The sequence below is a fragment of the Choloepus didactylus genome, chromosome 6 (genome assembly GCF_015220235.1).
Source record: "Choloepus didactylus isolate mChoDid1 chromosome 6, mChoDid1.pri, whole genome shotgun sequence".
Lineage (NCBI taxonomy): Eukaryota > Metazoa > Chordata > Mammalia > Pilosa > Megalonychidae > Choloepus > Choloepus didactylus.
The window spans coordinates 124,290,307-124,317,128 of record NC_051312.1 but is presented as its reverse complement, the minus strand read 5'-3'; the positions used below and the strand labels follow the sequence as shown (position 1 = coordinate 124,317,128).

Genomic DNA, 26,822 nt, shown 5'->3' with positions numbered 1-26,822 from the left:
TAGTTTTGGATGCCTATTGAAAATGTAGTGGTGGGAGACAAAAAGGAAAGTGAATTCCATTTCTCTAAACTGAAGAGAAAGCAAGACTTGGAAAAGAAAAGAAAAATTAAAAAAATAGAATGGATGAGGCACATGTAAGTTGATAAAATACTTAGATTTACAAAAGAAGTATCCAGTATTTTAAGTTTTAAAAAATATTTGCTATCACTATTAAAATAATTACATGATATTTTTAAAAAGAAAATGTAAGATTACAGTTACCTTTCTTTAAATGCCTACTATGAGCCATATTTGTATCTCTGGGATATAAATGGTAAAAGATATGTCTTTGACCTCATTGAAATTAAAATCTGTTGGAAAGTCAGATATGAGAATAAACATTTGCTATTTTATATCAGATAACTTCCATTTGCCCCTCTAGATCCCATCTATATCATTTTCCACCCTTCTCTCTGCCCTGAGAGACGGAACTTGAATGATTATATCAAGGGGCTTTTGTGCTCTCAGTCTTCAACTGGGTTCATCCAATGGGTAGGAAACGAGGGAGGGGGAGAAAATTGACTTAGAGGTATTATTTTTTCTTCTGTTCCCTCCCTGTGATGTCAACTTGGTCTGGTGTGTCCCCTGATCAAAGACACTGTACTTCTCAAGGCAGCTTATTCTGCATGACTTGCAGTTTCTGGTTCCTTCCTTTATTAGTTTGGGCTTAGAATCAGTAACAGCTCAATGCCACTAACTCTGGATTATTGTGCTATCACCTATGCCAATGATTCCCCTGAGTGTGTGGTTCCCTTACCCCTAGAACTTTATAAATAGTCTCTGTAAACTCAGTTGAATTAGCCTATTTTGATTATGCCATTGTTTCCTATTGGAATCCTAACTGATATAGTAATGGGTACCAGGAAAGCCCCCTAGAAACAGACACGTTAGTCTGGGATGGAGTTGGTCATATATTCAAAGAGCATGGGGAATTTCCTTGCTGTGGAAAATACAATACAGGTAATTCATAGCATGTTGTGGCATAATGATTACTCAGATTATCAGTGGTGGAGGCATGGGACCAAATGCATATGGAAGGCAAGGCTTCAGGTGATCAAGTGACTGTGACAGTCTCTATGGCAATAATATTGATTATAAAGACTGTGGAGTCACCTAACTTCCTCTTATGGTTACAGTAGTGGACACAAGGAAACAGAGACATTTAAAACTATAAATGTGCAATTAAGTACTTGTGGAAACTTTACAAGAGACACACGGAAACAAAGGGCTGCAGAACTTCTGCTTCTGGCCATGATGGAGAAAAACGGCTAGCTAGATTTACCTGCCTAACTTAAAACATAATAAAAAACTGTTTTTTAATATAATAAAAACAATAAAAAGCTCAGGACAGTGATTTCTGAGACCAAGAAAACAAATGAGGTGAGCCAAATAAGTGCCCCATCTTGTTGCCAGGAAAAAGTTTCCAGCCTGCAGTGCAGGAAGGAGTACCCAAACAGAGCCTAAAGGATCCCTGAACTGAGCTGACAGAGTTCAGAATCTGAGGAGGCCAAGGTAGCTAAAATTCACAGGGCACAGTAATGGGACGGGAGGGGGGATGGCTGTGAAAATCTGCAGAAGGTTCAGCTGAACACTTATTTGCAAACAATTCCTGGAACTCATATAGGGTCAGGAATAGTTCATGTTGCAAACAACCAGAATGGAAAGACCTAACCCACGGATATCAAGTAGAATTCTCAGGAGGTTATTGTCTCAGTTGTGGGAGCCAATAAGCTCTACACTAAAGGCTGTTCTAAACTCACCTAACAAATGTTCAAAAGAATAAAAGTATTTCCAAGTTACTTGGCTCTGTCTCAGAACAAAGCCTCAAAATAAGTATAGGGATATAAAAATTCAAGTACCCCAAAACATGAAGTTCACAATGTCTACCTTATAATAAGAAATTATCAGGCATGTAAAAAATTGGGGAAATATATCCCATGAGAAAAAAAATTAATAGCAATAGAGCTGACAAAAATAGTTTTCAAAAATGAAGATGAAAGAAAGACTATTTAGATAGACAAAAGGTGAGTTCTCTCAACCATGAGCATAACTACACTGTAAGAAATGTTAAAGGAAATCCTCAGGCAGAAGGCAAATGTTTCCAGATGGAAATCCAGATCTATTCAAAGGAATGAAGAGCACCAGAAATAGTAGTAACAGTTTAGATGTAAAATGTATGACAGTAACACAAAGGTTGGGAGAAGTGAAATGGAAGTGTACTGCTGGAAGTATACATTACATATGAAGTTGTGTAATACTGCTTGAAGACTGTTCCAGTTTGCTATTGCTGCCATTATGCAAAATACAAGAAATGGATTGGCTTTTATAAAGGGGATTTATTAGGTTACAAATTTACAGTTCTAAAGCCATAAAAGCGTCCAAACTAAGGCATCAACAAGAGGTTACCTTCACCGAAGAAAGGCCAATGGCATCCAGAACAGCTCTGTTAGCTGGAAAGGCATGTGGCTGGCATCCACTGATCCTTTGCTCCTGGGTTCTGGTTTCAAAATGGCATTCTGCAAAGGGTCTCTAGGCTTATCTCTCTTAGCTTCTTCAGCTCCTGTGCATCTAACATCTGGAGGTCCTCTCTTAGTTTCTCTGGAGCAAAGCTTGGGCTAGCATCTCCAAATGTCTCCAAGCATCTACAAGTGTTAGTGTCAGTGTCAGCTCTTAGCTTCTCTCCAAAAGTCTCGCTCAGCTGCTCTGAGCTCTTTCTGTCTGTGAGCTCTCTTATAGGACTCCAGTGATTTAATTAAGACCTACCTTGAATGGGGGGGCCACACATCCATGGAAATATCTAATCAAAATGTTTTACCTACAGTTGGGTGAGTCACATCTCCATGGAAACAACTCAATCCAAATATCCCATAAGATTGGATTAAAACATGGCTTTTGGGAGGACACAATATATCTAAACTGGCACAAAGACAGCATGTGATAAGTTCAAGATATATTCTACAAGCACTAAAGTATCCACAAAAATAATAACAGCAAAAAAAGAGATAAACCAAATAAGGTAATAATGGCAATAAAATAGAATCATTAAAAAATTCAAAAGAAGGCTGAAAAAAGGAAACAGAACAAATAAGACAATTAGAAAACAATAGGATGATAGTATATTAAAACCAGCCATATCAATATTCATATTAAATGTAGATGGTCTAAGCAGAATAAAGGCAGAACTTGTCAGATTGGATAAGAAAGCAAGACCCAACCATATGTTGGCTACAAAAAACTAACTTGAAATGTAAAGCACAGGTAGGAAATAATTAAAAACATGCAAAAAATATATAGCATGCCAACACTAATCAAAAGAAAGATGGAGAGACTCAGAACCAGAGTTCAGCAGTTATGAATGTCAGCATTACCCCATACAGTACATGAAGTATGAAAAAGAGATCAGACTTCAATTAGTGATATGAACAAAATGGACTTGGTTAGGACTAAGGTAAATCAGACTAAAGGGTAAAGGACAATATTAATGGGAGTTTTAAAACTTCAACTTCTGTGTGAGACCAAAGAAAGAGATGTTTATTTGGTGTAAAATCTATATTTTCTGTAGCACACTGTGTAATTTAATTCATATGGTCAGTTTATTCAAACACCACAATTACATGGAACGTTGAATAGGGAGTGAAATCTGGTTGGTTTGTACAAGTTAGTGTGAAGCCAATACATCCCAAAGTAATTTAAGCAGAGAATAAAAATGTATTTGCAAAGTCCCCTTGAGGGACTGGGGAAAAATGCGGAAATACTAAACTTCCCCACCTTGGGAATTACTGATATTTTCACAAGCATTGGGGACTACCAATTTAGAAGATCAAGCCTTCGATCTTGGGGCTTGCCCTTATGAAGCTTGTTACTGAAAAGGAGAGGCTAAGCCTATTTATAATTGTGCCTAAGGGTCACCCCCAGAGATCCTCTTTTGTTGCTCAGATGTGGCTCCTCTCTCTAAGCCAAATCTGCAGGTAAACTCACTGCCCTCCCCTGTATGTGGGACATGACTTGTAAGGGTGTAAATCTCCCTGGCAACGTGGGACATGACTCCCACGGATGAACCTGGACCCAGTAATAAGGGATTGAGGAAGCCTTCTTGACCAAAAAGGGGAAAGAGAAATGAAACAAAATACAGTTTCAGTGGCTGAGAGATTTCAAGTGGAGTCGAGAGGTCATTCTGGAGGTTATTCTTAAGCATTATATAGAAATCACTTTCTAGTTTTCAGTGTATTGGAACTGCTAGAAAGAAATACCTGAAACTATTAAACTGCACCCCAGTAGTCTTGACTCTTGAAGGTGATTGTATAACTATATAGCTTACCCTGTGTGACTGTGTGATTGTGAAAACCTTGTGGCTCACACTCATTTTATCCAGTGTATGGACAGATGAGTAGATAAATAGGGACAAAAAGTAAATGAATAATTGGGAGGGACTGGGGGATGGGATGTTTTGGGTGTTCTTTTTCACTTTAATTTTTATTCTTTTTTTTGTGTGGTAAAGAAAATGTTCAAAAATTGATTGTGGTGATGAATGCACAACTATATAATGGTACTGTGAATAACTGTATACTTTGAATGATTGTATGGTATGTGACTATATCGCAATAAAATTAGAGAAAGCTAGAGTGACTATAATAATATCAAAGTAGATTTCAGAGCAATGAGTATTTTCAGAGATATATTCTTGTAGTCATTTATACCATATGTATAACTAGCTTTTAACTAGGCTGCAGGTACCTGAGTTAAGCTGCCAGTCCTTACCCAGCAATTGGGACCCTGGAATTATAAATGGGATGCTTGTAGAGTAAAATCAGGCCTTGCAATGCTGTTTGGGCAAATATCCTTTCAGAACACTGGGTTCTTCTCCCTCTATCTCCCCACCTCCTTCCTGACCTTCATGCACCTCCTACTCCCAAATGTTTCTAGTCTACTCAGGACAGACAAAGCCTCTCTACTTCTCTTCCAAGTTACTGGACAATAAAGAACATGGTTTATTAGGGAAAAAAGGGGGTCATTTAATAATAAAGAGCTAAATCCATCCAGGGGACATCATAATCATAAACTTTTATGTGCCTAACAACAGAGTTTCAAAATAACGTAAACCTTAGCTAATAGTACTGATAGGAAAAATAGACACCTACATTATCAGAGACTTCAAATCTTTCTTTTAATAATTGATATAAAAAGTAGACAGTAAATTACTAATGATACAGAAGACCTGAACAACACTACCAACCAACTTGATGTAAGTGGCATTTTTAGAACACTCCACTCAACAGAAGACACATTCTTTTCAAGTGAACATGAGAGTCACCAAGATAGACCATATTCTCTACCATAAAACAAAACAAAGTCACACAATGGGAATTTCTCTGACCAGAAAGGAATTAAACACAAAAGAATTAATAACAGAAAAAATTCTGGAAAACCTACAAATACTTGGAAATTAACAGTACCCTTCTGGGGTGGCTTAGAGCTGTGTACCCCCAGAAGACATTCTTAATCCATTTCTGTGGGTGTGAGCCCTTGTAAACAGGACCTTTTGATGAGGTTACTTCATTTAAGGTGTTGCCCAACTGAATCAGGACAGGTTTTAATCCTGTTTCTGAAGGCCTTACAGGGAAGGCCACAGAAAGAGAAAAAGCCAGAAGGAGCAGCCAGAGCTGAAAGTCAATGAAACCTGGAAGAAAAGGGAGAAGCCAGGAGAGGATGCCATGTGCATTGCCATATGATAGAAAGCCAAGGACAGCTTTCTATCCCCAGTAGCCAGCTCCAGAATACCACATCTTCTGGGAGAAACCAGCACCTTGTTCATGCCTTGATTTTGGACTTCTACTAGCCTCAAAACCTTGAGCCAATAAATTCCTGTTTAAGCCAACCCATTGCATAGGTATTTACTTTAGCAGCCAAGAAACTAAAACACCCTATACATAATACACAGGTCAAAAAGGAACTCACAAAGGAAATTAGAAAATGTTTCTAATAATGAAAATTAAAATACAACATATTAAATAACTTGGGGATGCAGCTAAAGCAGTACTTACAGGGAAATTTACAAAATTAAATGCTTATACTAGAAGAAAGGTCTCAAACCAGTTATCTAAGCTTCTACCGTAAGAACCAGTAAAAGAGCATATTAAACCCAAACCAAGCAGAGATTGTGAACAGAAAACCATCAGAGAAAATCAATGAAATAAAAAAGTGTTTCCTTTGAAAAGAGCAATACAACTTATAAACCTCTAAACAAATTAATTTAAAAAGATAGATAGAATACATACAAATCAGAAATATAAAAATCAAAGTGGGGAGATCACCATAGATCCTGCAGACATTAAGAGGACAAAATACAAGTTACAAAAAACTTTATGTCCATCAGTTTGAAAACTTGATGTCCACCAATTTGACAACTTAGGTGAAACAGAAGTATTTATGGAACTACCAAAGCTTACTGTGGGGGAAAAAAAAAGAAACCACAAACATGGATAGCCTTATCAATTAAAGTTTTCCCATAAAGAAACTCCAGGTCTAGATGGCTTCCCTTGTGAATTCTAGCAAACATTTAAGAAAGAAAATTCTATACTAGTTTTTCCTGGAAACAGAAGAGGAGAGAACATTTCCCAACAATTTTTATGAGATGAGCATTATTAGATATAAAAACAACTTAAAGGCTTTTAAGGGGGAAGAATGGACATTATAAGCAAACAATGACCAATTTGTCCCATGAACACAGATGCATGGTAATACATGGAGTTTATCCTAAGAATACAAGGTTGGCTTAACATTTGATAATCAATCAATGCGAGTAACCATACTAACAGACTTAAAAAGAAAATTGGATATGATCATCTCAAGAAATGCAGGAAAAGTACTTACTAAAATCCAACATCCATTCATAATAAAAACCCTAAGCAAACTAGGAATAGAAGAGAACCTTCTCAATCTGATAAAGGGCATCTATGAAAAATCTACAGCTAGCATTATATTTAATGGGGAAGAACTGAATGCTTTCTCATTAAGATCAAGAAAAAGGGAAGGATGTCTGCTTTCACTGCCTCTATTCAACATTGTACTGGCAGTAAGGCAAGATGGGGGGCTTGGGGAAAGATACTGATATTGGAAAGGAAGAACCATAACTATCTTCTCAGTTGACATGACCATTTAGGTACAAAATCCTAAGGAATCTACAAAGAAGCCACTGGAACTAAGTGAATTTATCAAGGTTGTGAAATACAGAAATCAACTGTGTTGTTATATATCAACAAACAATTGGAAATAGAAATTTTTAAAAATACCATTTATAGTAGCATCAGAATACATGAAATACGTAGGCACAAACTGAAGAAAAGATCTGCATGACAGGTACACTGAAAGCTACTAAACACTGCTGAGAAAAACGAAAGATCTAAGTAAATGAGGAGATACATCATGTTATGAATCAGAAGGGTCAATATTATTAAGATGTCGATTCTCTCCAAATTGATCTATAGATTCAATGCAATCCCAATCTAAATCCCAGCAGGATTTTTGGGGAAACTGGTAAGTTGATTTGAAAATTTATATGGATATACAAAGGAATTAGAATAGCCAAAACAATTTTGGAAAGGAAGAGCAAATTTAGAGAACTTACAATATCTGATTTCAAGACTTATTATAAAGCTACTGTAATCAAGACATTGTAGTATTAGTATAAAGACAGATATATAGAGCAATGGAACAGAACAGAGAATTAAGAAATAGACCTACACACATTTTGTCAACTGATTTTCAATAAAGCTGCTAAGACAATTTAATTGAGAGAGGATGTCTTTTCAACAAATTGGATATTCAAATGCCAAAAATGAACCTTGACCCTTATCTTATACCATTTGCAAAAATTAACTCAAAAGGGATCATTTTTTTGAATGTAAGAGCTAAAAGTATAAGATATCTAAAAGTTAACTGTTTCAGTTTCCTAACTGCCAAAACAGATACCATGCCATGGTTGTCTTAAACAACAGGAATTACTGGATTATTGTTTCAAGGCAAGAGAAGTCAAAAGTCAAGGTGTCAACAAGGCGACCTTCTCCCAAGAGACTATGGTGTTTTGGGGCTGGCTGCCAATGATCCTTGGTCTTGGCTTTTCTGTCACATGGCAGTGCACATGGCAGCCCGTTTGGCTTCTTTTTTCTTTTTTGGGTTCTGTTGACTTCCAGCTTCTGGCTGCTCTCTGTGGCTTTCACTCTCTTCTGGGACCTTCCCTATAAGGCCTTCAGTAATAGGATTAAGGCCCATTATGACTCAGCTGGGCCATACCTTAACAAAGTAACTGCATCAAAAGGTCCCATTTATAAGAGGTCACACCCAAGGAATGGACCAAGTTAAGGAACATGTTTTTCTGGGGTACATGGCTCCAAACCACTACAGTAACCAAAGGAGAAAATCTTAGTCACTTGGTTCTGGCAAATCTTTCTTAAATAGAATGTAAAAGGCGTGAATTGTAAAAGAAAAAATTGATAAATTTTACTTCATCAAAATTAAGAACTTTTATTCTTGAAAGGACACTTAGAAAAACAAAAATGCAAGCCACAGACTGGGAGACAACTTTTGGTAAACATATAAAAACATACAAACATAGGATGTGTTAAAAAAACAAAACAAAACCAACAAGACTCTCAAACCTCAGTCATAAGATATAATAGTACAATTTTAAAATGGGCAACACATTGCACAGACATTTTACTGACAAATATATCATCTGAAAATGTATGCAAATAAGCACCTGAGGAGATGTTCAATATTGTTAATAATTGGGGAAGTGCAAATTAAAACCACAATGAGATATTTCTATATACACAATAGAATGGTTAAAATAGTCTGCCATTACAATTGTTGGCAAGGATATGGAGCAAATAGAACTCTCATACATTGCTGGTGGGTTTTCAAAATGGCATATCCACTTTGGATAATAGTTTGCCAGTTTTTAAAAAGGTGAAACCTACAACCACCATTCAACCCAGCCCCTCAGTATTTATCCAAGAGAAGTGAAAATATATATCCACAGAAAGATTGTATATGAATGTTCATAGAAACCTTATTTGTACTAGCCCCAAACTGAAAATTACCCAAATATCTATCAGTAGGTAAATGGATAAACAAATGATGGCGTATCTACACAAAGGAATACTACTTAGCAGTACAAAGGAATGGACTAATGATACACACTACAACATGGATAAATCTCAAAATACTGCTCATTGAAAGAAGCTAGTCATAAAATTATGAGTGCATATACTGTATGATTCCATTTACACAAAATTCTAGAACATGCAAACTAATCTAGAGTAACACAAAGCAGAAAAAACAAATACATAAATGGGATCTCATAAAAATTAAAAACTTCTGTGTCTCAGGTGACATCACCCTGAAAGTAAAAAAATAAAAACAAAAAAACCCCTACTCAATGGGAGAAAATATTTGGAAACCAAATATTTGACAAGGATTTAATATCGGGAATTTATAAAGAAATCCTACAACTCTGCAAAACGACAACCCATATTAAATATGAGCAAGACTTGAATAGACATTTCCCTAAAGAAGATATACAAATGGCCAAAAAGCACAGGAAAAAATGTTCAACATCACTAGCCATCAGGAAAATGCAAACCACAATGAGATATTTCACACCCGCTATGTGGCTGCTATTAAAAAACGAAACAAACCAAAACAAAAAAACAGAAAATAAGTGTTGGAGAGGATGTAGAGAAATAAGAACACTCATTCACTGCTGGTGGGAATGTAAAATTGTGCAGCTGCTGTGGAAGACAGTTTGGCGCTTCCTCACGAAGCTAAGTATAGAATTGCCATATGATCTGGCAATCCTGCTGCTAGGTATATACCCAGAAGAACTGAAAGCAGGGACTTGAGCAGAAATTTGCACACCCATGTTCATAGGGGCATTTGTTCACAAATGCCATAAGATGGAAACAACTGAAGTGACCATGAGCCAACAAATGGACAAGTAAAATGTGTTACAGACATACAATGGAAGGCCTCAGAAAGCTGCAGGAGTGGATGGCTCGGACTCCTTCAGCCATTACTTATGCTGCCTTGCCTTCTCTTCATCTCCATACCTTTGTCTTCACTGGGAGTTCCCTGTCAGTTAACAGAGGAGGAAAATCATGGGTCTAATTCATCATAAATCTTCATAGAATGCCAGTACCATCCAAAAATGGTAATGTAATCCTACTAGCTTACGTTCCTTCACATTGGTGGCCCTGAAAATGTTCAAAGGGTATCCTCCCGTGGGGACAAGTTCAGGTGGTACATCTGGATTTCTACTTCATGTGGAAGGGGAAATAGCCTGAGGTAGGGATCTTGTTGACTGTGGACAGTTTCCTACCAGGTCAGGGACTTAGAATTAAATTGGAAAACTGGTGACATGGTCTAAGGAAAGATATACTGAGAATGGGCACAAAGTAGAAATATATCTGTGTCCCATGTGAATGCCCTTCAAAGGGCTTATATGAAGCAGAAGGCTCATAGTAATCAGAGAAGATGTGGATGTCAGCCTTTAGTTTCAGCCACCTCACTGGTTGTTCAGTGGGAGCATGTACAAAGTGGCAATGTTGACAGAGGTAGAGGTTACGTATATACACTTACCAATGTGGTCTTCCTCTCACTAAGGCCAATTTATCTACGTTCACAGCTAACTGGATAGCAAGAGCTACCCAGGAATACTGTTGGCTATCTGATTGCAGGCTGATTACATTAGACACTTCCCATAATACAAGAGGCATCCCTTTGGCCTCGCCATGATAAACAAATATATTTTGGATATATATTTTCTTTCTCTGCTTGCAGTACTTCTGTCAATAGCACCATTCCTGAACTAACAGAAAGCCTGATCTATTGCTATTTTATCTCATACAACATTGTCTCTAATCATGGGACTCATTTACAGTAAAGGAAGTATGGTAACGGGCACAGATTGTAGAATTCACTTACCATATGCCATATCACCTAGACACAGCTGGCTTTAGAGAATTATGGTATAGCTTGCTGAGGCCTCAGTAATAGCACCAGCTGGGAGACACCAGCTGGTGATAAGCCAATGCATATAAATAATAATCTTCCACTTAATTTCTTCTATATTTCCTATGCTTATTTCCATTCAAAACAATCTCACCCATAACTGAAACCAACATTATTCTTTGTAAGGACTACTGTCTTTGCTCACTTAGCTCATGTTCGGTAGAAGCATTAATCTATGTGCTCAGAGTAATATAAGACAGCACGGTGCTGAGGTATGAGCCTGAACTTGGAGTCTGGTTTGAATAGTGGCTCTGAGATATATTTACTATCTATATAATCTTGAACAGTTTCTTAAGTACTCCAAGTCTCAATTTACTCATCCATAAAATGGAAATAAAAATTGCTGTCATAAATGACTATGTTTTTTTTTTTAAAGAGAATTAAACAAGATAACATATGAAAAGTACCTGGCACAAAGATGTTAGTATCACTCTCCCCTTTACACCTTCCTCTTTTTCTCCTTACTTTTACTCCTTTCTCTCCCTCTTACTACTTGCCAATAGCCATGTGATCTTGAAAATTTACTCAACTCCTCCAGGACTAATTTCCTTCACCTATAAAATGAGTACACTAATTTGTTGGTCTCTAAGATCCTACCCACTGTATAATTCTGCTTCAATGAATTGATAACTTAGTGTTTTTTGTATCCTTAAAATGTAACTTACTGAGAGGTAATTTTGAAATCTTGTTAGTGAAATTGATGAAGTTTTTTTCCTCCAAAAAACATCCTATCACAGAGATCTTGGTTTAGATGCATCTGAGAGATACAGGATGAAAACTTGGTTTACTATGAAAATAGATTCCCAGCAACAATATATATCAACTACACCTACTTGTAATCACTGATTCTAAAGGATTTATTTTCCTTTTCTTTCCTCTGTTTAGGTATTACACAGGAAGCCTGGAAGCTAATTCAACAAATCTTGACACTTTAGATTTAATTCACACAGCAACAAAAGGTCTAATAAGAGCTATTGAAGATGGTGGAATAGATTCGGTGATGGACTGGGAAGTGGATGAAGTGCTGAACTGGACAAATGCATTGAACTTCGATGAGTAAATACATTTGTTATTCCTGGGGAACAAGGGCAGGCATCATCTTATATATTTTTCTCTCTAACATTTCCCACTTCCACATTGGCTCTTGGTGCCATGAACATAATCCACCCCCCCAAATAAGTATTTATTTATTTTTTTTATAAAGAAGATATGATGGAGCAAGGTAAAAAAAAGGGATGAAAGAAAAAAAAGAGAAGTAGACTTAGGTGTTCTTTACCCTCAGATCCCTTAATCGCATGTCTTAGTCTAAGTATGATTTACTTCTTTGGGATTTAGAAACAAGAGTAAGAACATGAAATTAATCATACAAAGAATTTCCTCCATCTGTGTTCCCTAATATTTCTATGTAAGGAATTTAAAAGCTTTAATTTTTCAATGACGTCCTATTATCATTGAAAAACAGTTTTAGAATTTTTTTTCCTGTGGTGCAAATTTAGATATATTTAATATAGCCATAGAGAAAGGCAAATCAAAACCATAACCACTAGGATGGCTACAATAACAAAAGACAGATAATAATAAGTATTAGCAAGGATGTAGAGAAATTGGAATTCTCAAACACTATTACTGAGAATGCAAAATGGTATAGCTGCTTTGGAAAATAGTCTGGCATTTCCTCAAAGAGTTAAACATAAAATCACCAAATCATCAAGGCATTCACTCCTAGGTATAAACCCAAAATAAATGAAAACATATGTCCACTTGAAAATAGATTTGTGGATGTCTAGGGCTCGGATGGTGGTGATGGTGGTAGGATTGGTGGGAGTGACTAAACGGTGTGGGATTCCTTTTTGGGGTAATGCAAATGTTCTAAAATTGTGGTGATGGAAGCACAACTCTGTGAATATACCAAACAAACAAACAAACATTAAATTGTACACTTCAAATGGGTGAATTGTATGGTACGTGAATTATATCTCTAAACTATTAAAATATTTAATATTTGCTCAACTACAATAATCATTGTGACTATTCATGGATGAAGAGGGAGAAAAATTAAAATAAAGATGTTGAAAGTAAGTAAATATAAGTAAAAGGAATAAATTAGGAAGAGAAAGATAAGAAAACAGGGTAAGGAAAGTCAAATTGAGAGTTACTAAACAATATAACAGGAAAAAAAGAGAGACCAGAGGAATCAGAGAAGAGGATAATGAGAAAGATGATACAAAAGAAGGAAAAAGGGGGAGAATGATTAAGAAAAAAGGAAAATAGGAAAAAAGGGTAAATAAAGATAAAAAATCTTGATAAAAAAGGCTATATTAGAAAATAAAAAGGGAAAGATGAAAAGAAATTAAGAATTATCCATAGCAGATGCTCAGAAATTATTCTTACTGAAATCAATAGAAAACAAATTGCTATGATATAACAACCTCCATATCTTGTCCAGATAGATAGTAGTATTTGGGTTTCCAGCAGATGGTACATCTGTGGTTTCTAAGACTGAATAAACATCAATTATAATGATGCAAGAAATGACATCCAAATCAACTGTATTGCTTACTTCTACTTCCTTTCCTAAGAGTTAAAAGAGTTGGGATGGAGAGAGGAAGATGGTGGCATAGAGAAGAGTGGAAGCTAGTTTGTCCCCCTGGAACAACTAATAAACAACCAGGAACAACTAGTAAATAATCCGGAATAACTGCAGGGGGACAAACGTAACTGTCCACTCATCATACTCCAACCTGAATTGGGAGCAATGCCCAAGATCACAGCATAAAATCTGTAAGTAAAAACTGTGAACCTGAGCCAGGAGCCTCCTCCCGCCATGGCCCCAACTGCAAAGCCTCGCAGTGCTAGAGCAGCACCCTCTAAGCAAGTGAATATAGCTCAGCTGAGCTCCAACTGGGGTTTTAATTAACGAACGTGGACCGCTCAATACAATCTATGAATCCCCAACAAGCAGATAGAGGCTTTTAGTGATGACTGACTTGGAGAGCTGGAGGACCTCTCTGGGAGGGTGGGGGAGCCCAGAGGACCAGGTGCTGTCTCTGGCTGATGGGTGAAACCGAGGGTGGCTGTGAACTGGCCCTGAAGGGGGGATTTCTGTCCCTTTTTTGGCTCAGTGGAGAAAGCCTCACCCATTTTCAGTTCCCAGGGCTCTGAGTCAGATAAGGGTGGAGACAGCACAGGCAGAGAGACTATTCAAATGCTAATGACCTTTCCCTAAGGGTGTACCTTCCCTAAGAGGAAAGAGGTGGGGCCCCAGCTCTACTACCCGCCCTCTATTATCTGACCCCAGAGCCTGGGGGAAAACAGCCAAGGGCCACGCCTCCTTACACCAGTCTGCAGCTACAGGCTAACAGGCACCACCTGCTGGGCAGAAAAGCACAGTACTTGAGGCCTCACAGGGTGCATCAATCTTCTAAGACAGACCCTCAAGGAGATGAGATATTATTGCCTCCCCCTGAGACCTGAGCCTGTTCTGGTCTGGGAAAACCTGATTGGGGTAATGAAGGAAACCAGATGCCTAGACAACAGAAAACTACAGCCTACACTAAGAAAAACAAAGTTATGGGCCAGTCAAAGGAGCAAACTTACACTTCAACTGAGATACAGGAATTTAAACAACTAATGCTATATCAATTCAATAAGTTTAGGGAAGCTATGGCACAAGAGATGAAGCGTATAATGAAAACACTGGATGTACGTAAGGTACAAATCAAAAGTTCAAAAAGACAACTGGCAGAATCTATGGAAATGAAAGGCACAACCCAAGAGATGAAAGACACAATGAAAACATACAACAGCAGATCTCAAGAGGCAGAAGAAAACACTCAGGAACTGGAGAACAAGACACCTGAAAGCCTACACACAAAAGAAGAGATAGAGAAAAGAATGGAAAAATATGAGCAACATCTCTGGGAATTAAATGACAACATGAATGCAGAAATGTATGTGTCATGGGTGTCCGAGGAGGCAAAGAGAAAGGAAAAGGGGCAGAAGCAATAACAGAGGAAATAATCAATGAAAATTTCCCATCTCTTATGAAAGACATAAAATTACAGATCCAAGAAGTGCAGCGTACTCCAAACAGAATAGATCTGAATAGGCCTATACCAAAACAGTTAATAATCAGATTATCATATGTCAAAGATAAAGAGAGAATCCTGAAAGCAGCAAGAGAAAAGTGATCCATCACATACAAAGGAAGCTTGATAAGACTATGTGCAGATTTCTCAATAGAAACCATGGTGCCAAGAAGGAAGTGGTGTGATATATTTTAAGATACTGAAAGAGAACACCACCAACCAAGAATCCTATATCTGGCAAAACTGTTCTTCAAATATGAGGGAGAACTTAAAATATTCTCTGACAGACAACGACAGAGTTTGTGAACAAGATACCTGCTCTACAGGAAACACTAAAGAGAGCACTGCAGACAAGAAGGAAAAGACAGGAATGAGAGGCTTGGAACCCAATTTTGGGAATAGCACAGCAATGTAAGTACACTGAACAAAGATGACTGTGAGTATGGTTGAAAGAGGAAGGTTAGAAGCATGTGGGACACCAGAAGGAAAGAGGAAAGATAAAGACTGGGACTATATAACTCAGTGAAACCTAGGGTGTTCAACAATTGTGATAAAAGGTACAAATATGTTTTTACATGAGGTAGAAAAAATGAATTTCATTGTCAACATTGCAAGGTGTTAAAAATAGGGTGGGAATGGGGGAAAAATACAATCTATGCAAACTAGAGACTATAATTAACAGAAACATTGTACTATGCTTCCTTTACTATAACAAAGGCAATATACCAATGCTAAATTCATATGGGGGAGGGGAAAATAGGGGAAGGGTATGGGACTCTTGACATTGATGATGTCTGATTTTACTTTAGTTTAATGCCATCTTTCTTTTTGTTGCTTCCTAGCTGTTACATTTTTTTTTTCCCTCTTCTTTTTCTTTTTCTTTTGTCTCTCTACCTTCTTTGACTCTTCCTCCTCCTTTGTAGAAGAAATGGAGATGTCCTTATACAGATAGGGGAGATGGTAATGAATACATAAATACATTACTATACAGGGAACCACTGACTGTTTACTTAGGATGGAATGTATGGTTTGTGAACAAAATCGTCTTAAAAAAATGGGTTGATGAAGAAACCTTGAGGGCACTATATTGAGTGAAATAAGACAGACACATAAGGACAAATATTGCAGGGTCTCACTGATATGAATTAATTATAATATGTAAACTCATAGATATGAAATATAAGTTACCAGGATATAGAATGGGGCTAAAGAAGGGGGAGTGCTTGCTTACTATGAGCAGTATGTTCAACTAGGGTGAACTTAAACGTTTGGAAATGGCCAGAGGTGATGGTAGCACATTGTGAGAATGACTAACAGTGTTGAATGGTGTGTGAATGTGGTGGAAAGGGTAAGCTCAGAGTCACACATGTCACCAGAAGGAAAGTTGGAGGTTAAAAGATGGGAATGTATAAAACAGTGAATCTTGTGGTGGACAATGTCTGTGATTAACTGTACAAATACTAGAAATCTCTCATGAACTAGAACAAATGTATGACACTATAACTAGAAGTTAACAATAGAGGGGCATATAAGAAAAAAAATACACCAATTGCAAACTGTATACTACAGTTAGTAGTATTTTAACATTCTTTGAACAGTAACAAATGTACTATACCAATACTATGAATCAATAATGGAAGGGGTTGGTTAGGAGTACGGGAGGATTTGAGTTTCCTTTTTTTTTTGTCTTTATTTCTTTTCTGGAGTAATGAACATGTTCTAAACATTGAAAAAACAATTAATTGTAGTGATGGATGCACAGCTGTATGATGGTACCATGGGCAACTGATTGTACACCTTGGATCTTTGGATATTTGTATGGTATGTGAACAATCTCAATAAAAAAAATACATACATATATGTATATAAAGAGTTGGGGTAGAGAAAGGAGAGAGAAGAGGAAGTCCATTTTGAATAAGCTTCTCATGTCAATGTAGGGAGTTCTCTCAGGTGCGCTTTTGAAATCCTGCTCTGCCTTTCCCTTATACAATTGGCTAATTCAAACAAAAGTCCTGCAAGATTTAATAACACATTATAAAAAATTCATACCCATTATCCTTTATTTTATTACTACTGGAATAAAAAGAGAATAGAATAGTCAAGTTCAGAGGCAATGTCAGACAGGATGGTAGAATGAGACACTCCAGGGTTCCATCCACCTACAAAAATTTTGAACAGGAATATACTGGCAGAACCATCTTTCTCAGAGCTCTGAAAAACAGCTAAGGGTTCAGAGTAACTGGCTGAGCACTGAATCAAGAAAAAGGCAGCTTAGAAACAGGAGGAAAACCTCACAGTGACTTTATTGGACCTTCCCCCCTCCTCCCTAGTATGGGTCTCTGGTACTGGTTCCAAAGGGAACAGAATAACCTTTATGTGCATACAAGGATGGATGGATGGATGGATGGATGGATGGATGTTTGTACCAATATATCTAGTGGTAGCGGGAGGACTGAACAGAATGCTTACCTCTGTCTCGCTGGACCCAGAACTTCTTCTGGATGTAGAAGCAGATGCAGGGCAGCTATCATTGCTATTAATCAGTCATCATCCACCACAGGGTTCACTGTTATACAGTTCCTTGTTTTATCCTCTAGCTTTCCTTCTTGTGACATCCTCGGCTCTAAGCCTCCCCTTTGAACCACAAATCACATGCATAATTCAGTGCTGTTAATTACACTCACCATATTGTGCTACCATCACCTCTATCTGTTTTCAAACATTTAAAGCAACCTATTTAAAAATTCTGCACATATTAAGAATCTGCTCTCCATTCTCTACCCTCGTTCTATTTCCTGCTAACCTATATTCTAGATTTTAACTCTGAGTTTATTTATTATACTTAATCTCATATTAGTGACATCATACAATATTTGTCCTCTTGCATCTGACATTTCACTCAACATGATGTCCTCAAGGTTCATCCATGTTGTCACATGCTTTGGTACTTCATTCCTTCTTACTGCTGAATAATATCCTGTCTTATGTATATACCACACTTTGTTTATTCATCGGTTGACGGACACTTGCGTTGCTTCCATCTTGTAGCAACTGTGAATAATGTGCTATGAACACTGGTGTGCAAATATCTGTTTGAGTCCCTGTTTTCAGTTCTTCTGGGTATATACCCAGCAGTGGTATTGTTGGATCATATGCTAATTCTACACTTAGCTACCTGAGGAAGCGCCAAACTGTTTTCCACAGCGGCTGCACAATTTTACATTCCCACCAGCAGTGAATGAGTGTTCTTATTTCTCCACATCCTCTCCAACACTTGTTAATTTTTTTTTTTAAATAGCAGCCATTGTAGTGGGTTTGAAATGACATCTCATTGTGGTTTTGATTTGCATTTCCCTGATAGCTAGTGATATTGAGCATCTTTTCATGAAAAAAGAACAAATGTACATCACTATTTCAAGGAGTTAATAATAGAGTGGTATATGGGGAAAATGCACCTACTGCAAACTATGGACTATCGTTAACAATAATATTTTAATATTTTTTCATCAACAGTAACAAGTGTACCACACTAATGCTAAGGGTCAATAACAGGATGGAATTAGGGGTACAGGATGTTTTAGGTTCTTTTTTTTCCTTTTGGAATAATGAAAATGTTCTAAAATTGATAGGATGTGATGTGAATGCACAACTATGTCATGATACTATGAACCACTGATGGTACACTTTAGATGGAGTGCACGATGTGAATATATCTCAATAAACTGCTTAAAAATAAAGTAAAAAAGACTCCCCCACCCCCTAAAAAAGAGACCTGTGGGATACCGTCAAGCATACCAATATATACATTATGAAAGCCCAAGAAGGAGAAGAAAGGGCAGAAAGAATATTTGAAAAAATAATGGCTAAAAACTTTCCTAATTTAATGAAAGACATGAATCTACACATCTGAGAAGCTCAACAAACTCCAAAAGGATAAACTCAAAAGAGTCCCACAGCAAGACACATAATCATCTACCTGCTGAATGCCAAAGACAAAGCAAATACTGCAAACACCAAGAGAAAAACAACTCATGTAAAAGAGAGCATCAGTAAAATTAAATGCCAATTTCTTAACAGAAACCTTGGAGGTAAGAAGGCATGGATGCAATATATAAGGTGCTAAGAGAAAAAAAATGCCAAACAAGAATTCTTTATCTGGTAAAACTGTTCTTCAAAAATAAAGGTGAGATTAAAACATTTCCAGATAAACAAAAGCTAAGGAAGTTCACCACCACTAGATTTGTCATATAAGAAATGCTAAAGGGAGGGCTTCAGGTTGAAAGAAAAGGACATAGATAGTAGCTGGAAACCATATGAAGAAACAAAGGTCTCCACTATAGGTAACCTCAGGGATAAACATGATGGTCAGTATTGTATTTTTCGTTTGTAACGCCACTGTTTTCTTCCTACAGAATGTAAAAGGCAAATGCATAAAATGTAATGATAGAAATTTATAGTTTTGGACATACAATTTATAAAGATGTAATCTGTGATAACATTAACATAAGGGGGTGGAGTGTGAGGAGTATAGGAACATAATTTGTGTATGGTACTGAAGTTAAGTTGATAACAAATAAAGAGACTGTTACAGACTTAGAATGTTAAATTTAATTTTCACGGTAACCACAAAGAAAATATCTGAAAAATATACACAGAAGGAATTGAGAAAGTATTCTCTAGGGTTCCTACAAAAGATTAACTAAATCCCAAAACAGGCAATAATGGAAGAACTGAGGAACCAAAAAAGACATAACACTTATAAATATCAAAAAACAAAACGGCAGAAGAAAGTACTGCATTATCACTAGTTAGTTAAAGTGTAAATGGCAGCTATTAGCAATATGGATAAAAAAAGCATGACCCAACTATATGCTGTTTTCAAGAGACTCACCTTAAATTCAAAGAGAGAAAGTGAAAATATGGAAAAAATATTCTATGCAAATAGTAACCAAAGGAGAATGGAGGTGGCTATATTAATTTTAGACAAAATAGACATAGTCAACATTCTTATCAATAAATTTAAAAAGATTGAAATCATACACAGTGTCTTATCCTATCACAGTGGAATGAGGCTAGAAAGCAATAACAGGGATAACTAAAAAAATCCACAAATATGTGGAAACTAGTATACGCTTAAACAATCGGTTAGAGAAGAAATCACAAGAGAAATTAGGAAATATCTTGAGGCAAATGAAAACATAAATGCAGCACACCCAAACTTACGGGATGTGGCAAAGGCAGTGCTCAAAGGGTCATTTGTAGCTGCAAATGCTTACATTAAAAAAGATGAAAGATCTCAAATCAGTAACCTACCTCACATTGGGAAGATCTATAAAAAGAAGAGCAAACTGAACCTAAAGTGAGCAGCGGGAAGGAAATACTAAAAATTAGAGCAGCGATAAATTAAATAAGGAATAGAAAACCAATAGAGATAATAAACAAAGTCACAAATTAGTTCTTTGAAAAGATCAATACAAATGACAAACCCTTAGCTAGACTGACACAGGAAAAAAGAGGATGTAAATAACTAAAATTAGAGATGAAAGAGGGAACATTACTACCAACTTTGGAGAATTAAAAAAGGATTATAAGAACATTCTATGGTCAATTTTACACCAACAAAGTAGGTGCAATGGACAAATTCCTAGAAAAACACAAATTACCTAAACAGACTTGAAGAAGATCTCAGTAGACCAAAAACAAATACAGAGATTGAATCAGTGATCAAAAATCTCCCAACGGAAGCGGGGCAAGATGGCAGATTGGTGAGCTGTATGTTTTAGTTACTCCTCCAGGAAAGTAGGTAGAAAGCCAGGAACTGCGTGGACTGGACACCACACAGCAATTTGACTTTGGGCATACTTCATACAACACTCATGAACACGTCAAACTGCTAAGATCAGCAAAATCTGTAAGTTTTTGCGGCCAGGGGACCCGTGCCCCTCCCTGCCAGGCTCAGTCCTGTGGGAGGACGGGCCGTCAGCGCTGGGAAGGAGAAGGGAGAACTGCAGTGGCAGCTCTTATCGGAAACACATTCTACTGATCCAAACTCCAACCACAGATAGACTGAGACCAGACACCAGAGAATCTGAGAGCAGCCAGCCCAGCAGAGAGGAGACAGGCATAGCAAAACACAGCAAGAGAAACTCCAAAATGAAAGCAGAGGATTTTTGGAGTTCTGGTGAACACAGAAAGGGGAAGGGCAGAGCTCAGGCCCTGAGGCTCACATGCAAATCCTGAAGAAAAACTGATCTCTCTGCCCCCTGGATCTTTCCTTAATGGCCCTAATTGCTTTGTCTCTTAGCATTTCAATAACCCATTAGATCTGCAAGAAGGGCTTTTTTTTTTTTTCTGTTTCTAAAACAATTACTCTAAGAAGCCCAATATAGAAAGCCTCAAAGACTTGCAGTTTGGGCAGGTCAAGACAAGAGCAGAGCTAAGAGAGCTCTGAGACAAAAGGCAATAATCCAGTGGCTGAGAAAATTCACTAAACACCACAACTTCCCAAGAAAAGGGGGGCATCCGCTCACAGCCATCATCCTGGTGGACAGGGAACACTCCTGCCCGTCACCAGCCCCATAGCACAGAGCTGCCCCAGACAACCCAGTGTGATGGAAGTGCTTCAAATAACATGCACACACCACAAAACTGGGCGTGGACATTAGCCTTCCCTGCAGTCTCAGCTGGTTGTCCCAGACTTGGGAAGGTGGAGCAGTGTGAATTAACAAAGCCCCATTCACCCGTAATTTCAGCAGACTGGGAGCCTCCCTACACAGCCCAGCAGCCTAGAACTGCCCTGGGGGGATGGCACTCACCTGTGACATAGCACAGTCATCCCTGAACAGAGGACTAGGGGGTGCACGGCCTGGAAGAGGGACCCACTAGCAAGTCTCGGGAGCCATACGCCAATATGAAGGACTTGTGGGTCAGTGGCAGAGACAAACTGTGGCAGGACTGAACTGAAGGATTAGACTATTGCAGCAGCTTTAAAACTCCAAGAACACCAGGGAGATTTGATTGTTAGAGCCGCCCTCCCCCCCCGACTGCCCAGACACACGCCCCATATACAGGGCGGGCAACACCAACTACACATGCAAGCTTGGTACACCAATTGGACCCCACAAAACTCACTCCCCCACTGACCACAAAGGCAAAGCGGGGGAGAACTGGCTTGAGGGGAACACATGGCTCGTGGACGCCACCTGCTGGTTAGTTAGAGAAAATGTACTCCACGAAGCTGTAGATCTGATAAATTAGAGATAAGGACTTCAATTGGTCTACAAATCCTAAAAGAACCCTATCAAGTTCAGCAAATGCCAAGAGGCCAAAAACAACAGAAAATTATAAAGCATATGAAAAAAAACAGAAGATATGGATAACCCAAGCCCAACCACCCAAATCAAAAGATCAGAAGAGACGCAGTCCCTAAAGCAACTAATCGAAGAACTAAGGATGAACAATGAGACCATAGTAGGGGATACACAGGATATCAAGAAGACCTTAGAAGACCATAAAGAAAACACTGCAAGACTAAATAAAAACATAGATGATCTTATAGAAATTAAAGAAACTGTTGACCAAATTAAAAAGATTCTGGATACTCATAGTACAAGACTAGAGGAAGTTGAACAATGAATCAGTGACCTGGAAGATGACAGAATGGAAAATGAAAGCACAAAAGAAAGAATGGGGAAAAATATAAAAAAAAATTGAAATGGACCTCAGGGATATGATAGATAATATAAAACATCCAAATATAAGACTCATTGGTGTCCCAGAAGGGGAAGAAAAGGGTAAAGGTCTAGGAAGAGTATTCAAAGAATTTGTTGGGGAAGACTTCCCCAATCTTCTAAACACCATAAATACACAAATCATAAATGCCCAGCAAACTCCAAATAGAATAAATCCAAATAAACCCACTCCGAGACATATTCTGATCACACTGTCAAACACGGAAGAGAATGAGCAAGTTCTGAAAGCAGCAAGAGAATAGAAATTCACCACATACAAAGGAAACAGCTTAAGACTAAGTAGTGACTACTCAGCAGCCACCATGGAGGCGAGAAGGCAATGGCACGATATACTTAAAATCCTGAGTGAGAAAATTTTCCAGCCAAGAATACTTTATCCAGCAAAGCTCTCCTTCAAATTTGAGGGGGAGCTTAAATTTTTCACAGACAAACAAATGCTGAGAGAATTTGCTAAAAGAGACCTGCCCTACTGGAGATACTAAAGGGAGCCCTACAGACAGAGAAACAAAGAAAGGAGAGAGAGACTTGGAGAAAGGTTCAGTACTAAAGATATTCAGTATGGGTACGTTAAAGGATATTAATAGAGAGAGGGGAAAAATATATATGACAAACATAAACCAAAGGATAAGATGGCTGATTCAAGAAATGCCTTCACGGTTATAACACTGAATGTAAATGGATTAAACTCCCCAATTAAAAGATATAGATTCACAGAATGGATTTAAAAAATGAACCGTCAATAGGTTGCATACAAGAGACTCATCTTAGACACAGGGACACAAAGAAATTGAAAGTGAAAGGATGGAAAAAAATATTTCATGCAAGCTACAGCCAAAAGAAAGCAGGTGTAGCAATATTAATCTCAGATAAAATAGACTTTAAATGCAGGGATGTTTTGAGAGACAAAGGCGGCCACTACATACTAATAAAAGGGGAAATTCAACAAGAAGAAATAACAATCATAAATGTTTATGCACCCAATCAAGGTGCCAAAAAATACATGAGAGAAACATTGGCAAAACTAAAGGAAGCAATGGATATTTCCACAATAATTGTGGGAGACTTCAACACATCACTCTCTCCTATAGATAGACCAACCAGACCGAACACCAATAAGGAAACTGAAAACCTAAACAATCTGATAAATGAATTAGATGTAACAGACATATATAGAACATTACATCCCAAATCACCAGGATACACATACTTTTCTAGTGCTCATGGAACTTTCTCCAGAATAGATCATATGCTGGGACATAAAACAAGCCTCAATAAATTTAAAAGGATTGAAATTATTCAAAGCACATTCTCTGACCACAATGGAATACAGTTAGAAGTCAATAACCATCAGAGACTTAGAAAATTCACAAATACCTGGAAGTTAAACAACACACTCCTAAACAATCAGTGGGTTAAAGAAAAAATAGCAAGAGAAATTGCTAAATATATAGAGACAAATGAAAATGAGAACACAACATACCAAAACCTATGGAATGCAGCAAAAGCAGTACTGAGGGGGAAATTTATAGCACTAAATGCATATATTAAAAAGGAAGAAAGAGCCAAAATCAAAGAACTAATGGAGCAACTGAAGAAGCTAGAAAATGAACAGCAAACCAATCATAAACCAAGTAGAAGAAAAGAAATAACAAGGATTAAAGCAGAAATAAATGACATAGAGAACAAAAAAAAATAGAGAGGATAAATATCACCAAAAGTTGGTTCTTTGAGAAGATATACAAGATTGACAAGCTCCTAGCTAGACTGACAAAATCAAAAAGACAGAAGACCCATATAAACAAAATAATGAATGAAAAGGGTGACATAACTGCAGAGCCCGAAGAAATTTAAAAAATTATAAGAGCATACTATGAACAACTGTATGGCAACAAACTGGATGATGTAGAGGAAATGGACAATTTCCTGGAAACACATGAACAACCTAGACTGACCAGAGAAGTAACAGAAGACCTCAACCAGCCCATCACAAGCAAAGAGATCCAATCAGTCATCAAAAATCTTCCCACAAATAAATGCCCAGGGTCAGATGGCTTCACCGGGGAATTCTACCAAACTTTCCAGAAAGAACTGACACCAATATTACTTAACCTCTTTCAAAACACTGAAGAAAATGGAGCACTACCTAACTCATTTTATGAAGCTAACATCAATCTAATACCAAAACCAGGCAAAGATGCTACAAAAAAGGAAAACTACTGGCCAATCTCCCTAATGAATATAGATGCAAAAATCCTCAACAAAATACTTGCAAATCGAATCCAAAGACACATTAAAAAAATCATACACCATGACCAAGTGGGGTTCATTCCAGGCATGCAAGGATGGTTCAGCATAAGAAAAGGAATCAATGTGTTACAACACATTAACAATTCGAAAGGGAAAAATCAAATGATCATCTCAATAAATGCTGAAAAAGCATTTGACAAAATCCAACATCTGTTTTTGATAAAAACACTTCAAAAGGTAGGAACTGAAGGAAACTTCCTCAATATAATAAAGAGCAGATAGGAAAAACCCACAGCTAGCATAGTACTCAATGGTGAGAGACTGAAAGCCTTCCCTCTAAGATCAGGAACAAGACAAGGATGCCCGCTGTCACCCCTGTTATTCAACATTGTGCTGGAAGTGCTAGCCAGGGCAATCCGGCAAGACAAAGAAATAAAAGGCATTCAAATTGGAAAAGAAGTAAAACTGTCATTGTTTGCAGATGATATGATGTTATATCTGGAAAACTCTGAGAAATTGATGATACACCTACTAGAGCTAATAAACAAATTTAGCAAAGTAGTGGGATACAAGATTAATGCACATAAGTCAGGAATGTTTCTATATGCTAGAAATGAACAAACTGAAGAGACACTCAAGAAAAAGATACCATTTTCAACAGCAACTAAAAGAATCAACTACCTAGGAATAAACTTAACCAAAGATGTAAAAGACCTATACAAAGAAAACTACATAACTCTACTAAAAGAAATAGAAGGGGACCTTAAAAGATGGGAAAATATTCCATGTTCATGGATAGGAAGGCTAAATGTCATTAAGATGTCAATTCTACCCAAACTCATCTACAGATTCAATGCAATCCCAATCAAAATTCCAACAACCTACTTTGCAGACTTGGAAAAGCTAGTTATCAAATTTATTTGGAAAGGGAAGATGCCTCGAATTGCTAAAGACACTCTAAAAAAGACAAACGAAGTGGGAGGACTTACACTCCCTGACTTTGAAGCTTATTATAAAGCCACAGTTGTCAAAACAGCATGGTACTGGCACAAAGATAGACATATAGATCAATGGAATCGAATTGAGAATTCAGAGATAGACCCCCAGATCTATGGCCAACTGATCTTTGATAAGGCCCCCAAAGTCACTGAACTGAGTCATAATGGTCCTTTCAACAAATGGGGCTGGGAGAGTTGGATATCCATATCCAAAAGAATGAAAGAGGACCCCTACCTCACACGCTACACAAAGATTAACTCAAAATGGACCAAAGATCTCAATATAAAAGAAAGTGCCGTAAAACTCCTAGAAGATAATGCAGGAAAACATCTTCAAGACCTTGTATTAGGCAGATACTTCCTAGACTTTACACCGAAAGCACAAGCAACAAAAGAAAAAATAGATAAATGGGAACTCCTCAAGCTTAGAAGTTTCTGTACCTCAAAGGAATTTCTCAAAAAGGTAAAGAGGCAGCCAACTCAATGGGAAAAAATTTTTGGAAACCATGCATCTGACAAAAGACTGATATCTTGCATATATAAAGAAATCCTACAACTCAATGACAATAGTACAGACGGCCCAATTATAAAATGGGCAAAAGATATGAAAAGACAGTTCTCTGAAGAGGAAA

At 37.5% G+C, this 26,822-nt stretch overlaps 1 protein-coding gene across 1 annotated transcript in view; it reads left to right on the top strand.

Moving 5' to 3' along the window:
• C6H11orf65 (chromosome 6 C11orf65 homolog) overlaps positions 1–26,822 on the top strand; it is a 175,901-nt gene that overhangs the window by 141,388 nt on the left and 7,691 nt on the right. Inside the window, exons 6-7 of the mRNA XM_037839069.1 lie at positions 4–134; positions 11,992–12,162. Coding sequence (XP_037694997.1) covers positions 4–134; positions 11,992–12,162 — 302 coding nt within the window. The remainder of the gene's footprint in view (positions 1–3; positions 135–11,991; positions 12,163–26,822) is intronic.